This window comes from Patella vulgata, chromosome 7, assembly GCF_932274485.2.
Source record: "Patella vulgata chromosome 7, xgPatVulg1.2, whole genome shotgun sequence".
NCBI classification, from domain to species: domain Eukaryota; kingdom Metazoa; phylum Mollusca; class Gastropoda; family Patellidae; genus Patella; species Patella vulgata.
In genome coordinates, this window is record NC_065885.2 from 22,969,369 (window position 1) to 22,988,329 (window position 18,961).

Below are 18,961 nucleotides of genomic sequence, written 5' to 3' on the forward strand. Positions count from 1 at the left end.
TTCACGCCAAACTGTTACTCGACTGACACTCTGTGACGGATGATATTTATTCATTGATCATTTGATTTGATTGATATTCCGACTACAGACTTTTCAGAGCTTGGATTAGGAACTAATTTACATTTGCCACGGAAAGGTGTTTATTCATAGCTATAAAACTACAAATACCCGTTAATTATGATGCTAAATATAATAATTTGCATTGCTTTTGGGTTGGTCACAACAACTAATAAAAATCGAGAATAAAAATAAGTTTTACTGACCAAATTCATTAAACAAGTGCGCGTCGTCCAGTTGCTCCAGCAACCAGAAGAGTCTACATGAAGGGAAATAACTCTTAAATATTGGTTATTAAAGGGTTTTTTGGCCTTTGGGCGGGTGTTTTCTTTCTTTCCAGTAATAAATATGGACTTCATTTATACTTTATCTCCAAATTAATATAAAATAAAAAGATTAATGGACAGACAGATTAGATAGAGGAATGAAATCGGTGTGTCACTGCAAATGTCCATTTCTAGTAAAAAGAGTTGTCTCCCGTATGCCAGTACATCAATGTTTTAAAGCCATCCGTCTCAGCTTTCAAATTTGTGATAGATTATATAAACAGACTCCAAATAGAACTTTTAAAGTAAAATTCTTTACTGTATGTGATCGACAGACTGAATGTTCAACACCATAGAAAATGATAAAATGCTAACATCATCAACACGGAGAAGGCTCCATGCATGTAGCAATGTTATACTCAAATCTTGCAAGAGATTTTGATCATACTAACTGAAGAATCAGCATATACTTGTAGATGGTTGTAACTGGTTATCTACCATAATGTCTACATGCCAGCTAACTTTGTGGATGCAGGAGTTCCAGAGGAATGTGAAGATACGATTAAAATGTTAAATGACATAAATTGATATTCCCCTAAAGGAGGTTTCAGACAGTCCTCTGCAAAATTTTGATGGCTTAACAGGTGTGACTTCTCTTCTACCCTTTATACAGACGACTCTTTAATCGTCTGTGCAAGTGGGAGTTTGTATATTCATTTTCTCCAAATTCCTCTCACTACCCATAGCGTGAGCAAATTAATCAAATACATTGTAGGCCTAAACTAAGATTAAATCCTTACAGAAATTAATGGGACACATGATGGGTTGATTAACATTTCATTTCCTGCAAATATTGATTTCTTGTATGCCATATCCATGGGCAATAGTCATCAGATTCATTTATGTCACATCCATTTTACTAGTATGTAAAAAATTTAGGTGGGATTGGAACCAGATTGTTTTAAAGATTGTTTTAACATCTACTCAACAATTGGATTGAAATGAAATGAAATGAAAAGGGGTTTAACGTCCTACTGTTCTGATCCTAAACTGGGCTAATGAAGACGGGCATACGCCATACAGTGTGCTATGAGAGAAATTTTGCCTGGGCAGCGGCACTACGGCCTACTCTTATATCAAATTCCAACTGCCAAGGGATCTTTAAGTGCACGCCAATGTGTACACGGGACCTCGGTTTTTCATCCCATCCGAACGACTAGACAGCTGTCCTTGTCAGGTCCTTCGTCCTGCATCACTGACAAGGGAAAACCACGCTGGATAATCTGGATGAACTTTCTCTGCCCAATTGGATTGAACCAAGCCACCCAACGACTGCGAGTTTAACAACATCTGGACATTGCTAGATTACTTTGCAACTACCAAACTTACAGCTACGTTTTCTCTCTTTACTGCAGACATGTGAACAGTGGCATCCAATCAAAAGTTGTGACACTAAGACAATCAAATCAACTGTAGTGACCTCTACGGAAACCTTGACACTGAACAAACTTTGAACTTTGCAACTCGATTATCACAGGTAGACATTTTAGCTGGAAAGCACAAGACCTGGTATTCGCGATGATCAAAATTAGTGCCGAAATATGCAGGGTATTACGTGAAGGCCTTAATAAGATGTACAGAGCTTAAGCGAGTTCAAGCCTTCTATTGAAGATGCTCAACCCCCTCAATCAAGATCTAGTCAGGGTACTGCCATAGTAAACTTTAAGGAATAGTAAGGCCTATAGGGCATGACTAAGGACAAAGAAACATTCTCCTGTTTTGTAAAAACACAATAAGTAATTCTTGATTCAAATGCAAGAAAGTTAACTGTCCCATTTATAAAACATTTCTAAACACAATGACGGAAATCATACAAATATGAAGATTTTAATAACAACACTATAATAATACATCTTTATAACAGCTGTGTATAAAATTTGTGCTATCATTGATTCTTGTGGCCTTTATCATTCTTTTTCCCCCATGCAGATGAATTAAAAGGTTTCTTTCTTTGTCTTAATTTATCTTGATTGATTCGTCTTAAAGCCAATCTGTTTCTCTGTCGACAATTCTGAAAAAACAAAATAATTGAAGAACTGAGTTATGTTGCAAACAGACGGTGACACCTGCCACCAGTCTAAGTTATAATTTCAGAGCTTGAAATGCTAAAGTATGAAAGGGATCTAAAGATATTGATGGGAAGTCAAATTTAGATATATGTATAATGTAACACACTACTAAAATATGAAAGGAATCTAAAGATATTTATGGGAAGTCAAATTTAGATGTATGTAAGGACAATGTAATACACTATTTCCAATGCTGTTGTAAATGTTACTTACAGCAAGTATTCTAGGTCTTTCTTCCTGCCATATTTCCTCTACAACATCTGCATCCATTTTACGATGAAAAAACTCAATACCCTCTTTAATTATAAAGATAAACAACATTAATATTCAAATGTTAGTATACCTACATGTACATACCCGTTTGACAATTTTTATATTTATATTTTCACCACTGATACAACATAAAACATCAGTTATTGATAATGTTTACATCAGATTTGTTCACATCTCAAAATATGTTTTTTTATTTTTGAAAAATGTATATTTCAAACAAATTTCCATGTGGTAGGTAGGTCATTTCGGGACTAATTCAGTAATTCACATAGGACTCTTTTGCACCTAGATAAAACCCTCAAGGTTGGACAGAAAGCCCTACTCTTTGTCACGTACAAGTCGGGAATCAAAATCAAGCCACATGACTCAATAACAGACCTTATGTTTTAAAGTGTACACGCCAAAGTTCTAGAAAAGAACTTACCTTTTAATCTATCATCTTTTGGTTGAAAGAAAAAACTTGAAATCTTGGTTTTTAATTTACTGGACTTTTTCCTGAAAAAAACATACTATCAATGTTATATTGTTCAACTATGTTTGTGTTGCAGAATATAAAACAGCCTTGTGAGGACTTTTAGGACTTTTTGTTATTCGAATACATAGCTATTGACCAATTAGTAACCATTTGGTATTAATTTTCAACATAAAACAGACCTCAGGAGGTGCAAGTCATTACTTGCGTGCACAATATTTGCTACTTGCCTAAAAGCCATTACTTGTGCAAAAATTTCTGGAACTTTTCATAGAAATGTACAATACTTCAATGAAAATTTAAAACTATCTCTGGTCATAGTTATTTGATCACCTGGTTAACTTGGTGCATTTGAACCATTTTCTAATTCAATATCTACAACATTATACAAGACATTACTCTGTTTCCTGTCATATGTGACATATGGTGATAATATTACGTTAACACAATGTTACTAAGAATAGAATAAAGTAAATTGGATTGTGTTTATTGATTTTGCAATAAAGAAATAACTTCGGGCATGCAAGTAGAATTTTTATGATTGGTTAATTTAACTAAAAGTAGAATTTTCGCAAGAAATTATGAGATACGAATACGAATCTACTATAATGTCATTTTCTAGCCTTTAAGATTATATTTTGAATGATGGTTACAGAACAAGGTCCCAGCGAGAGGTGCAGTAACTCTCAAAAAATATCTCAAAAAAACTCACCGGTTGAGTTTTTAATAAAGGTTTTAATGACTGGGGCAAAAAATCAGTTTTGTCGCAATCGGTGTTTCCATCTTCGTATTGTTTGGTGATCAGTTTGGGACTTATTTTACTTATACATGTACATTGGATGCTGCAGTCCAATCTACTGTGAGCATTTATAAGAGGATGTCATAAAACATAATAATTACCTTTGATCATCAATCACAATTTCTTCTTCTTCTGAATCATGGGGTTTTAGTTGCCATGGTAATTTGTAAGTTGGTGTGTCATCTTCATTTATCTTAGACTCTATAAATATCAACACAGAATCAGTATCTTTAAATTGAACAGAATGAAGGGTTGCCATGTAAAACCAAAACCAACCAAATATATCATAAACATTTCCAGTCAATATATGATATTCAGAACTACAATAAAGCTCACTGTTAATGGCCATAATTTCAAACTGTGACATTATTGGAAGCATAAAGACTGGCAAATACCACAGCTTTCTAAATGAGTTACTTAATAGACAATGTATTAAACAAGAGCTCTTTTTTATGAAATTGGAAGATTATCATAATCAAATAAACTTACCTGCAGTGTCTTTCTTTCCAAATGTCTGAAGAAATGAAAATCCACCAACACTGGGTTCTTTTTTAGCAAAAGTATTTAGAAGTGATGAAGAGACAAAGAAGTTATCTTTAACAATATCTTTCACAATATTTTCTTCTCCCTTTTCTTTCTTCATTTTCTTCAGTTTCCTTTAGAAAGCAAGAAAATTCTAGACTAAATAACTCGAAGTTTTGTATCATTGTTAGTTAAATTCATATTCAATTAATACATGTAGAAAACATATCAATCTTTATCAACTCTTTAATTGCTAGAAGTCTTGAAATCTTCAATGGTTCTGATTTTGATAATCAAGACTATTAAGTATCACTACAGCCGGGAAATTTTATACAGCAAAAATAGCATATAATGGTAAATGGCATTTATTTAACCCATGGTAGATTTGAACTTCAATCTACACAGCCTTGCATTATTTTCATCATTAATCTGCAATATTTACACACACTAAAATTATAGAGGTAGTTTTTACCTTCTCCTCTGTTTTTCAGAAATGAAACTTTCCTCGATCTCTAGTGCTGGTTTCTGATCTCCATCAGATTCAGATGGTGTCAAATTTGTCTCTTCTGAAAAATCAAAGGATTAACCACAATGACTAAATTAGAAAAAAATCTTTTAAAACATACATCAATATCACTCTAGAATAAGCACACATACACTTCCTCATATAAAAAAACCCCATTAGATCAGAGTTTGCTGAAGCAAATATGATACAACAGAATGTATAGTTAAGCAACAGTATAAAAGGATAAATATATATCTAAGGAGGTAATATATTCAAGCAGACCATTTACTAAAGCTTATATACAGTTACAGTTCCTCCCAAATTTTTGGGACCGAAATCGCCGTGACGCGGTGAAAAAAAACTCTCAGAATTCTCTTAGATTTCACGGTGAAATTTCGCTTGATTCCGCGGCGATTTTTCTCTAAGATTCGCTAGGAATTCACCGTGTTTCTCTAGGAATTCGCCGTGTTTCTCTAGGAATTCACCGTGTTTCGATAAGAATACATCGTGTTTTGCCATGCTTCCCGCAAGGAATTAGCGAGCCTACCTTAAGCTACGGTCGAACTAATATTGTCTATAATAAATTAAAGGAGTTGTAATATAGTAATGCTCCCGGGAAACGTGTACATGTATAATGTACAGGCAGGTTTGAATAACAAATGAGTTAGGTAATCTCGGGAAGACATTTACCGGCATTCTGTATCGGTTAGGATTTTTTCCCCAACGCACTTTATACATACATAACGCCGGCCAAAATGTATGCAAACTATGAACAACTTACAATTTTTTAAACATATCAATTCATCTTCGTTTATAACTTAGATGTAATCCGTCAATTTGGGGCTGCTATCAAATCCAAACTTTAAATTATATACGATGAGCTTTTACACATTACTTCATTACTCGCAGCTTCGGTTAATCTAAATCAATCATCCATACAGCACGTACAGTAAATCACTCCGCGGGTCGCTTAACGGTATGTTACATGGTCAGAAACGCGCCAAAAGATTGGGACTACATGTATATTCTTACGCTGTTTTACTCGGCGAATAATATCCGCTGTGACAATATACATCTACTTTATGTCACCCAATTCATTTCGGTGGGAGCAGATATTGAATAAAGCCATTTCACACACACATACATGTATGTGTACATTACATGCGCCTCATATATTTATACAATATCCACGAGTGTGTTAATTCTCGTCTTCACCCCGTTATAATTTACTTATTTTGAGTACACTTTCTGAATGATTCCATTCTTTTGTACGTCCAACTTGTCGATTTCCTACTGCATATACATGTACCCTGCAGTCCATGCGAAATGATATTTTTTTTACTGGACATTTGGGCAGGTATTATTCCAACTATTGCTGGACCAAAATATGCATAAAATAAGTAATAATGGCCTAAAACTCGAAAAACAACAAACAGTATTTTCATTCTATTGTTACTTAATATTATCTATGATACACGTAAATCATTATTATTTTCTATCAACAATAGCTTGGACTTATAATTAAATTTTTATCGCGCCAATATTTACAATCGTTTTACTGTTCTATAAATAGACCGCGTAAAGAAAATATAATCCCTTAGATGACAATCGAGTCTACCAGAAGCCAATGTTATTAATACAATAAAAGGACTTTCGTTTTAGTCTGGATTAACCTAGCCTACTACTTACTAGACTAGCTCAATATACGGTACTACGTACTCGAGATAAGATTTTGTTTACATTTTAAACAATAGTGAAATTAACACAATAAATTAAACGAGAATTCAACAGTCCGTGCACAAAGTGCCGTCAGTCAGTGCCAATACGGCGATGATTTAATATTTGTAAGTTGAGTGTCCGTTAACCCGTCCACAAGCAAACCTGTCCACGGTTAAGGTAATACCGGTACTTGACTTGTATATTATTTAATTGATTAGAATAGATCACTTTTACTCATTGGTTGTTTATATTGTTCTATTTACCTAATAATCAACTAGCTTGGCTCGCCATCCCGACAGCGATTAGTTCGAGTTCAAATTCTTTATTCCTTTAAGCCAAAGACTCATCAGGTATAACATACAGTACAAACAAATAAATAAATACAATATGTACAAAAACAATATAGTTCACCGATGTTTTTGTAATAAAGAACAATAGTATTGTTTGTTGATTAGCGTTATGATTTTAGACAAAATGGTAAGTTCACCAATGTTTTTGTAATAAAGTAGACCCGTATTGTTTGTTAATTGACTTTATCCCATGATTTAAAAAATTGGCGATGGTTAATATTGGCTCAAAAATAATTCCTTAAATTGCGCCGGAGCCCCTTTTAGATTAATTGAATTCGCATAAAAATACCAAAGAGTGGCTACGTGCGATTTTATTCTTTGATCTAGATACACGGGACATTTCTGTTATTCAAACAAATCTGCACGAGAATGACAACATACAAGTTGACAGTTACCATTGGTTTGGGGTTCATGAAGAATAGGCTCTTCTATCGAGCCTACAGTTATTCTTTTCTAAAATAAAATGAGTGCCTTGGATTTTTGTGTGGATTTGATAGCGGTTATACTTTACTAATATTCTCTGACATCGGAGACTTGTGTCACGTTCATTTCATTTTTGCGGTAAGTATGAGCTTCTTATGTCTGATTTGAAAGCACTTTCGACTCTGGTTGCAAGTTCTATTTGTCACTTTTGTGACTTTCGCAGTGTACCCCCTCCCACCCATATTATTTTAATATGTCATAATACATTATTATCATATACCGGTGACAGTCAAGATTTGCTAAATACTTTTCGCCAAGTAACACAGCGTAAGAATATATAGTCCCTGTGTCGAACCCAACATCTCATGTTTTCGCGCGTTTCTGACCACGTGACGTACGGTTAACCGCATTGCGGAGTGATTTACATGTATGGCACTGTGATGTATGAATGGTTGATTTAGATTAACTGAAGCTGCGAGTAATGAAGTTATGTGTAAAATCTCATCGAATATAATTTAAAGTTTGGATTTGATAGCAGCCAATAAGATGAAATGATACGTTTAAAAAATTGTAAGTTATTCATTGTTTGCATACATGTACATTGTGGCACCACGTTATACATGTACAGTGTGTTAGAAATACGATCGTAGCTGCCTCGCCAGCGATTAACATATCTTGTATTCAACTTAAATAAATTACATTTTTCGACAACATGCTTACATCGGGATGATATCGGCACTCAAGCGATTCACCGTGTTTCACCGTGAAACACCATAATTCACCGCGAAACACCCTATTTCGCGGTGATTTGGCTAGCAGCCGTTTCGTTAGCGATTCTCCAAGATTCCACCGTGAAATAGAGTGTTTTTCCGCGGTGTTCGGTGATTATAGTCCCAAACTTCAGCACTGTAGTGTACAGACTATTTACAATTCAAACCAATGACAAAATGGAAAACAATAAACTACCTTCACTGCCACTATCTGTTGAATCATCAGTTGGACTGTCACTAATAGAACTAGCAGTCGTGTCATTATCACTAATAGAACTAGCTGTCTTGTCATACTCACTAATAGAACTTGCAGTTGTTTCATTATCACTAATAGAACTAGCAGTTGTTTCATTATCACTAATAGAACTAGCAGTTGTTTCATTATCGCTAATAGAACAAGCAGTTGTGTCATTATTGCTTATGGAACTAGCAGTTGAATCCACTTCAGGTTTGGTATCATTGTTCAAGGCTATTCGGTTAGCTGACTGAGAAGGCACTTTACTCGTTCCAAATTCTTCTGAAAATTTCTTGGCAACTTTTTCAAAATCATCTGAATCATATTCGCTATCAGACTGGTTTGTTGTAACAGAACACGCATTGTTTATCGTATTATTTTCTGATGCATAATCAGATGACTCAATGATTTCCTTCTTTGCACTTTTTCCACTGTTTTTAGTTGATTTTTTAGACAGAATATTTTCTTTGAATAAATCGACACCTTTAACGGTCCTGCCTATTTCAACAATGTGTTTCTTACTGAGGGAATCATCTTTATTTGAAAAACTATTTTCATCTTTTGACTTTTTCCTTTTATCTTGTACTTTTTTTTTCAAATCTGAAAATTCTACATTATCATTAGATTCTGAATTGGAATCGTCACTTTGATCAGAGTCCACTGATTTCATCTTACTCTTTGCAGACTTGATATGTAACTGTTTCTTTTGCTGAGGTGAATCACTGCCGTCAGAACCATTTTCCAAAAGAGAAGTACCAGTGTCTATATTTGGTACTGAAGCACCTGTTTTTTTATTTTTAGATATTTTGTTGATTTTAGGCGTGAAGTTGGCTGAACTATCGTTATGTCCTGAACTAGAATCTGAGTCATTTAAAACATCAACAGAGTTCTTTTTTATAGAATTTACTTTCTTTTTTAAGTCTTTTGTTGAAGATTTATTGCTGCTGTCATCATCACTCGAATCTAACATGCTAATTCCTTTGAATCGTGTCATTTTCATTGTATGATCAACAAAGCAAACATTGGGAGCACTAGACTTAACATTTGACTTTGGTTTGAGTGAAGCACTTGTATCTAACTGAGCAGATGAGTTGAGTGTAATTTTAGACATGTGCTTCCCAGTAGTATCACTATCCATGTCATCACCTGTATTATTCACTTTCGAAATATTAGAATCAGAATTTGTTAAAATCTTATCTCTGTTGTTAACTACTATCTTATTCATGGTGGTATTCTCTACATTTTTCGACTTCGAAGAATTCATCATAGCAATAATTTCACCTGTGTCTGCTGAACCAACAGAATCACAAGAGTCACTTTCCTCACCAACAGCATCATCTCTATCATTATTTTCAGATAACTCATCCTCTGAATCATAAATAAAATCATCTTTTGGTATGTGATACACACTTATGACCTTTTCACCTTTCACCACTTCAATCTCCGTATCATCTGTTTTCTGTGATTCTCTTTGACTTCTGTCATATCTTCTACGCATTTCTTCCATTTTCTCTTCCATCTCTTCACTCCAATCATTTTCTTCTACTTTAACTTTTTTGGGTTGAAAGTCTTCAAACTCTGAGAAATCTCCAAGTCGCCGTTTTGAAGTTTCATTCATTTCATCCATTTTCCAAGTCAATTTTTCTAAATCAATGTCCTCATTTTCATCTTTTTCATCGGGTTTTATTTTTTTCAAATTATGGCAAAATTTGGATGGATCAACGTGTACAAGATAGAAACAGTTAAGGATCAATTTACATCATCAGTATAAAATCAAACATTTAATTAATAAGCAAGAGTTTAATACAACACTTCCACTGAATTTATTCCGGAATTTACATTTGAACTAAGTGCTCTGAACACAGATTTAAAAGTTTTATCATACCACATGGATTACAAACTATACTATTCAAAAAAAGTAGGGGATATTTGATTTTTAAGTGTTATTAAAGTCACCTAATGAAACTGACGAAGAAACAAATGACAAAATGAAATGAAGTTCACATTCATCGATTTATTCCAAATGATCGTTAGACTAAGTAAGGCACAGACTGACCATTATAAGGGTAAAATGATACCCGGGGTCAAACAGCAAAGTTACCACAGCATCACAACCAAGTCAGTAACGGGTAAATCCTCCTCTGTTTGCCAAACAAGCATTGATCCGACGTGGCATACTCCTAATGAGACGTCTAAGGTCATTTTGGTCCAGATTGTCCCATTCCTGTTGCAAGTTCTTGGACATTGGCAGGACGTTGTTGACGTTGACGTAACCTCTGTCCAAGCATGTCCCAGACATGCTCGATGGGGGAGAGGTCGGGACTCAGTGCTGGCCAAGGTAATATGGTGATGTTCTGTTGTTGGAGGTAACCTGTAACGATCCTGGCCCTGTGACATCTTGCGTTGTCATCCTGGAAGATGAAACGGCGGCCATGACGTCGTGCGGCCGGCACAACATGGACTGCCAAGATGTTGTCCCAGTAGTACTGGCCTGTAACACGCCCTGCAACAACATGTAAAGCCGTTCTTCCAGCAACAGTGATGCCTCCCCACACCATAACAGAACCACCCCCAAATCGATCATGTCTGATGACGTTAACGTCTTGGAAGCGCTCGTTTAGACGACGCCACACCCTCCTACGTCTGTCCAAAAAATCAACAGTGAACCTTGACTCATCTGAAAACATCACATTGCTCCAGCGTCGATTATCCCAGTGTTGACGATCCCTACACCAACGACGTCTTGCCTGAATGTGATGATCTCTCAAACAAGGGATCACGCGAGGACGTCGGGAGCGAAGGTGACCCCTATGCAGTCGATTCCGAATCGTCTGGCCACTCACTCTCACACCAGTGTCTGTTTGAAGACGAGCGCTGATCTGATTTGCTGTGATGACACGATTTCTCAAGGCCAAGGTACGGATAAATCGATCCTGGGCTTGAGTTGTCGCCCTTGGTCGACCTGAGCGTGGTCTGTCCTGTACAGATTGTGTATCACGGTATCTGGACCATAGCCTGCTTATGACAGACTGAGAAACATTCATCGTCCGCGCCACAACCGCCTGTGTTGTGCCGATCTGTAGCATGCCAAGGGCACGTAACCTTTCATTTTGGGTAAGCCGACGCATATCAAAATTTGTTTTCTGGTCACTAAAACAATTAAACTGATGTTTCCACCCTGGAATTCAATGCCACAATGACTGTAACATTCAAAGTCAGAGTCGTGCAAATCTTGGGTTGGACCCCCATGATGATCCCAACCATCACCTGCATTCCATGCGGTAGCTATTGGTGCGTTTGGGCGTCAAATGTAACTGGAAATGTTTCTTCTGTTAGGTTCTATAGTGACTTTTTTCGTAGTCATTTGCATATTTTAGTATTATGCCCCCAAAATCAAATATCCCCTACTTTTTTTGAATAGTATATAAATGCGCTCGTACTTTGAAGCTAAAAGATCAGAAGATCTTTATATATTAGAACTTGCTTTTATATTTACATACCATTTAAATATAATGAAATACCCTTTAAAAACTGTATCTACAAAAACGTTTGATCTTGTTGCCCACTTGAGCTGAATAACAAAATGTCTTACATTTGACCTGATGGAAATGAAATGGGGTTTAATGCAGGGTCGTATGTAGGATTTTAAAATTGGGGGCGCAGCAGAGTGGTGGGGCGCCAATATAATGCCTAAGTTACTGAGCACCAAATAAGAAACTTCCTGTCCTCTAAACTAGAACTAGCTCCCGGCTACTTCATGAATAGATCAAAACCAGACATCAAGATGAACACTAATCTTATAATCCAAATCTGATGACAGGATCCAGACCATGAGTGTCGATGCGGCGCCCCAAACGAACAGTCAGTAACACCAATAAGGTCATGTGGATAGGGCGACCAGAACGAGAATCTCTAATAATATCATTTGGTGGCGGGCCCCCTAACACCAATAAGGCCCTATCAAATGTGGATAGCGAACCTTCTAATGTCATGTGGTGACGCAGGCGCAGATCAAAAAAAGGAGTGATAGGAGGGGCACTTCACCTATGGTGGGCGGCACCCAATCTGATTAAAACACAAATCTTATTTCATTTTGTTTTTTATAGTTCAAAAGGATCTGGAAAAGTTGTTATATAACAGGCCTTCTGGCTGGTGGTGCGAGGGATTAGCCAATATAACCATCTGTTACAGCGACTTCTTGGCGTAACATGCACGGAATTGTGGGTAAACCACTAGAAACGTCAACACTGATTGATTAATAAATTCTGACGTCATAATGTCAAAAGCTGCTCGTATGACCCCTGACGAGACCTTCCAGTACGATCGGTCAGATCTTCATGTTGTGTAGGCCATCGAAAGTATATAAAAAAAACAAAACAAAATATAGATCTGTATTTTAATCAGATTGAGTGGCAGCCTTGTCTGAGATCCGCCATTCGAAAATTATGAAAAATATCGCTGCTGTAAACATGTTTTTCGGCCACTCTGTTGATGTCTAAGAGTCAATTTTGTATTTTATACACTCAATTCTTTTTCAGGAGGGCCATATTTAGGAAGGGAATTTGTTCTTTTGCTCTTAAAACCCCCCCTTGGAAACACAGAGTTAACTGAATACATTGAAGCAGAGTAAAATTACAGTGCAGTACTTTTCTCACAGTACTTTCTCACAGTCAATTACTTAATTATGATTAATTACTAAAGGATACTCTATTTGTTGATTTATCTCTAACATTAAAAATTGGTAATACTCTACCATATTTACCAACAATCCATTTCTGAAATAAATAAATTACAAAATGATAAAAACTAAAGATACAAGAATTAAAATCTAGTATATGTACTGGTAAATTCTTAAAAAGATACATATTTCTCAATAATAGTGAAAACCTATCTGAATTAAGATCAAAATCAATTATGATGAACACTTATTTGATTTGTCAAATATCCAATAACAATAATCAGATCAGTAGGATATTAAGAGAAAATGTCATGTTTTATTTCCAATCAGGATAGCGTACATGTACATGTACTTAAATATCTTTGTAGGCTATAGCCATTTATACTGTGGACAATTGAAACAAAGGATGGAATAGGGTTTAACATCACATGGACCGAGACAGTTGTGTATTTTTTTTTTTTTCTACAGATACATGACCGATGTAATGTTTCCGATTACCCTTCTTTTAAAAGTTGTATCAAACTATAATTTGTACCCAGCTTTAAGGGGTTTCATCAGCAAACCAAACATTTGACAGAAATTATATTAGAAAAAAATCTGACCTTTTCACCTGGAATAGCGGTACCAGGAACTTTACCCTTGACATTAAAATCTTCTACGTCCGTTAGATTAGCTAATGGATCATGGAAACTAGTTTTTACTTTCTTTGATTTTGGCACTTCTGGGGTATTTCTTTCCTTCTGTAATCTGAAGATAGAACAAGCCAACAGTGAGGCTGATGTCCCCCGCCAAAATCTCAAAATAAATAGATGACACATATTGATTAATTGCACATTTATCTTTTTCAAAAGTATTGAGCAATTAAACTGATTATCTATACTTAGTCTAAGCATAAAATGTTCACGATCAAACTCGGTCAAGGTTTTGAAGTACCTGGTAGTGAAACTATACACTAAGTTTCATCACTCTCCATCAGAATCAAAATTATCTTGTCCAAAGAATCAACCAGCTTTAGTAGGAAATGTTAATCATTAAACTCAGTCAAGACATTCACCTAAGAAACAACTACCTCAATTAAAAACAGAGTTGTTATGTTACAAAGTCATGACCAATCAAATTGCTCATTATCGAACTTATCAAGGTATTGATGTAATGAAACTATACACCAAGTTTCATCACTCTCACTTAATTAGAACTAAAGTTGTTGTGTTCCAAAGCATCAACCAATCAAATTGCTTATCTCTGCTTACCCTAAGCAGAAAATGCTCACCTTCGAAATTCATCAAGGCACTGACCCAATAAACACCCACACCAAGTTAGAACATTCTAGGTTAATTAGAAGATGAGTTATTGTGTCCCAAAAAGTGTGACGGACAGACAGACAGACCCATTTTAATAGTCCCCTGCTTTCTTCGATAGGCGGGGGACCATTATTATTCATGTGAGATATTGTAGCAGTATTATATTGGCTTTATCTATCAGATAATATTGTACCCTCAAAGCCAACATATTTATATTTGAAATGTGAGGTGGTCCTTCCCTTGAATTCAATCCTAGAGTCAAATATCATCTGCTATGATAATTAAGGTGAGGTATAACCAATCTGATTAAAATATAGATCTATATTTCTTTCCATTTTTTTTTTATAATTTCAATGGCCTACACTACAATAAGACCTGACTGGTTGTAGTGGGAGGTCACACAAAGGGTCAAGCAAGTGACTTTTAAACCTATGACATTAGCAGGGCTGCCGACAACCAGTATCGCAGCGCAATTTGCGATACATATTTTGTCCGTTGCTAATCAAAAATTAAAATCTAACGTTTTTGATTCGCAGTAACTGCGAATCATTAATATGCCTGTCATTTTGGATATTGACACAAAGATTTATCCACATTTATCCGATTAAACAAAAATAATAACACACGATAAAAAGCAGACGAAATTGTTTTCTAACGAAGAAATAAGAAGCCACTGCCAAGAATTGGCTTCAGACATAAGGCCTAACAAAAGTCTACATTCATTCAGAAATGTTCACAGCTACCTGTAGAAGTGCTAAAATTCTAAAAAAATCTTAAGAATGAAATCTAATCATTTGCTATCAATTAAAATTAAAATAATCTTGTTATTTAGGTGTTTTATGTTGATTTGAAACTGAAAAACGGCTAATCAATTTTTAAATTTGCTAATCAACTTTGGCAAAATTGGACTTTTTGATTAGCAGTGCTGCTAATCATCTGTGAAAAATTACCGACAGCCCTGGACATTAGTCATACGATTAACCAGTGAACCCCAGACTGTGTTCCAAGGAGCTATTCGAAAATACAACTTTTATTTTGTTTCGCCGTGAATGTATACCCACACGATTATAAGTCAAACCAACAGATCATTTGATAGGATAATCCCTCACATCATCCAGAACTTTGGTTAATTAACAACTCTTCCAGATCCTTGTGTAGTGAACCCAAGTAAAATGAAATTTTTAACTATTAACAACAAAACCAAATAGAATCTGTGTTTTAATCAGATTGAGATATAATATAAGTGTGCAGTATAAAATGTTGACTGATACGATATGAAATTTAAAGACATTTTGTATCTCTGTAATTCTGCTTTAAAATTGTCAAGCGGGATGCCCGACGAAATGACTTTATATACTTATCTATAAGATTTAGTCTGAAGCTTTAGACAGATTTTGTTCTCAATTTTGGAATAAAAGAAAAACTAAATAGAAATCCTGTTAGATATACTTGCAGTTTTTTGTTTTTTACCTTGTTAGGAAATGCTGTTTAGCCACTTGTAATTGTAGTGTTCTTCCTTTCCATTTGGCTTTGTTGAATATACTAAAACCTAGAAAATAATATATAGGTACAAATACATGCATGTAGACGAGACATAATAGTGTTAGAGAAGTCTTTTTAAAAAAAATCATCATACATGTACTTGTACGACAAGATACGACCATTACTATGTACCACCACACAAACTCAAAGAAGCAGCTTTATGGAGCACAATCAATTTACAACATACATACATGCATAAATTTGGACCTCGATCTCATATAACTAAATTTTGTATTTATTAATATTGCCTATCTTAGCTAAAATTTGTATTTGTTAATACTGCTTATCTTATTTCTCCATAATCATGATCATGTGAACCTAGCTACCTGAAGAAGAATTATATATAAGCTTGCCACTTTAATTTGTAAATGTAGGAATAAACATACAAGAAATTAATTGATAACTATTTTGGGTATACCATTTATACTTACATTTTTGTATAGAAGAATCTTCAGCATCAATATCAATATAAGCAAAAGTGTTGAAAACTTCACCTAAAAATATAGAGTGGTGAATTCACTATAAATTGTTTCTTAGATCAAGCAACATCTACATTTGTACAGAAATCTTTTTATCTATGAATTATTAGGTATATGGGGTTAAACATCCACTTGACAAAAACTAGGTCATTTTGACTAACATATGGTTCAATTTTATTTCAATAATTCACTTGCGCGTAGATGTGTTTAGCAGTGGGAAGAAAACGGAGGACCTGGAAAAAACCCACGAGGTTGGACAGGTGACCCTACTCCTTGTCATGTACAACTGGGGAATTGAAACCACGCCAGTCGTTTTATTGTTCAAAATTTTGTTTTACTGGTCTTTACTACAATAGGATCTGGAAGACTTGTTATATAACCGGCATTCTGGATGATGTGAAGGATTAGCCAATGAAACGGTTTGTTACGGTGAGTTTTGGGAATGAGGTGCACAGAACTGTGGGTAAACCACTAGAAATAGAAATGTCACCGATGCTTGAACAATCAATGTCTGACGTTATAAGGTCAAAAGCTGCTTGTATGACACCGAACGGGACCTTTCACTACAACCGGCCAGATCTTCATGTAGTGTAGGCCATCGAAAGTATAAAAAAAACGAAATTATATTTTAATCAAATTGGTAAAGAGTTAACCTTACTATAGATAATGCTAAATGATGTTTTTTTTATTTCCTCAGACAAATCTGAATTATTAAATATTGCTTTATATTAAGAGTTTTAAGAAGTACATGTCAATTACTATTAAATACTATATTATTATTATTACTCATTTCTATAGTGCACAATTGCCACATAAATCTGCTAATTAATCATTTAAATTACCATCCACGTCTTTCTTGATCTTTACTTCAACATCTTGTACGTTTCCAAAACTTGAAAATTTCTCTTCTAACTCCTTCTTCGTGATGTTTGGAGTCAATCCACCTATATGAATTCTCTTCAGACTGTTCTTTACAGACTCGGACTCAATTTCCGATTCCGACTTCTTCATCTGCAGAATTAAAATTTTAAAGGTACATGTACATGTAGACAGATTGCCAGATCACAAAAATCAACAAACATGAAACCCCTGGTTTTGCTTCATAGTCAGACCTCAAACAAATATGTCATTGATAATTCTGATATTTTTATGGCCATTCAATTAATGAATGATGTTTATAATGTTAAAAGTCCTATCATATACATGTATTTCAAAATAAGCCTCAGATATAGCTTGTTTATTGTATTGTTTTTATTCTTGTCGTGGACGGCCTTATTTTAGGCTGTTCTGTCTACATAACCCTTCTGAACACGCCTGTACCATCTTAAGTTTCACTGAATTTTCTTGGATGAGCTCTGTAAAATAAAAAGTTATTGACAGATTCGGCTGAAATTTGGTGTGAGGATATGGCTAGGCCCCATGAATACCCCCTGAAAAGGCTGTTAAAAAATACGTCTCCACCTATCAAGTTGCCTTTTCGCCGCCATCACACTCTAAATATAGGTCAACGTCCATATTGAGGAATGTCGGGCAAAAACATGACGAAACGAAATTTGGGTAAAAATTAGAATCTTTGAAAAAAATTAGAATCTTCAGTCATTTATTGCTGTTGTAATATTAAAAGGTGGGAAAAGCAATAAATGACTGAAGATTCTAATTTTTTTCAAAGATTCTAATTTTTACCCAAATGTCGTTTCGTCGTGTTTTTGCCCGACATTCCTTAATATGGACGTTGACCTATATTTAGAGTGTCATGGCAGCGAAAAGGCAACTTGATAGGTGGAGACGTATTTTTTAACAACCTGTTGTGTCGCTCGTACTGGATCTAGCGAGGTAAGCGAGGTCTTATTTTCTCACTAAGATGTTCCTTTACATTGTTCAGGTATTCACAGGGACTGACACGCAACCGTTTAGCGGTAAAAAGTTGCCCAGTAAAATTGACTGGGGTGGTCGATTACTTTCGACATTGATTCAATGCTAGCTTCCCTTGATGTAGAGGCGAGTGTAATGAGACCTACGTTCAGAGTTGGACTAGGGAACTGGTAGAGGTACGTTGCTGAAATAGTACCAAAAGTTCCCCAGTTAAATTGAATGGGGGCCAATTCTTTTTCGACAAGGATTCCTGAACGTACAGTGCTAGTGTAATGAACAGTAAATTTAATGAGACGTCCACGTCCACAACTGAACTATATCTATCATCATGTACCGTACCATTTATATTATGGATAATTGGGATAACAAAAATCACTGACTACTTTATATAACCCTTGTAAGTGTGAAACAATAAACTGTTTAGGGCTTAGTTTATACCTTTCTAAATATAAAAACCGACGGTCATTGAACAATTTTCACGTGTTGACAATTTGGTTGAACCGGAAATAATTACCGTCGACCTTACCTCAAGGGAGCATTCCGTTATCTTTATTATTGTGCTGTGCTGA

General features: G+C 35.3%; 1 protein-coding gene across 1 annotated transcript; it reads right to left on the reverse strand.

Moving 5' to 3' along the window:
• Positions 1-2,194: 2,194 nt before the first annotated feature.
• On the reverse strand, positions 2,195-18,897 carry LOC126827471 (nucleolar protein 8). Its single transcript, XM_050556829.1, has 13 exons — positions 18,831-18,897; positions 17,363-17,531; positions 16,473-16,535; positions 15,970-16,048; positions 13,801-13,945; positions 13,227-13,295; positions 8,482-10,252; positions 4,991-5,084; positions 4,486-4,652; positions 4,098-4,197; positions 3,150-3,220; positions 2,666-2,748; positions 2,195-2,394 (listed from the first exon to the last, which is right to left on the reverse strand). The coding sequence occupies exons 2-13, from the start codon at positions 17,529-17,531 to the stop codon at positions 2,269-2,271; spliced, it is 2,937 nt and encodes a 978-aa protein (XP_050412786.1). The 5' UTR covers positions 18,831-18,897; the 3' UTR covers positions 2,195-2,268.
• Positions 18,898-18,961: the final 64 nt, after the last annotated feature.

Excerpts from the sequence above, each read along its gene's own strand:
- LOC126827471 (XM_050556829.1), bottom strand. The coding sequence starts at position 17,531 with ATGAAGAAGTCGGAATCGGAAATTGAGTCCGAGTCTGTAAAGAACAGT. Across the intron at positions 13,296-13,800 it reads CCGCTATTCCAGGTGAAAAG|AAATGGATTGTTGGTAAATA; the intron begins GTCAGATTTTTT and ends TATTTATTTCAG. Across the intron at positions 2,395-2,665 it reads AAAGACCTAGAATACTTGCT|AATTGTCGACAGAGAAACAG; the intron begins GTAAGTAACATT and ends TTGTTTTTTCAG.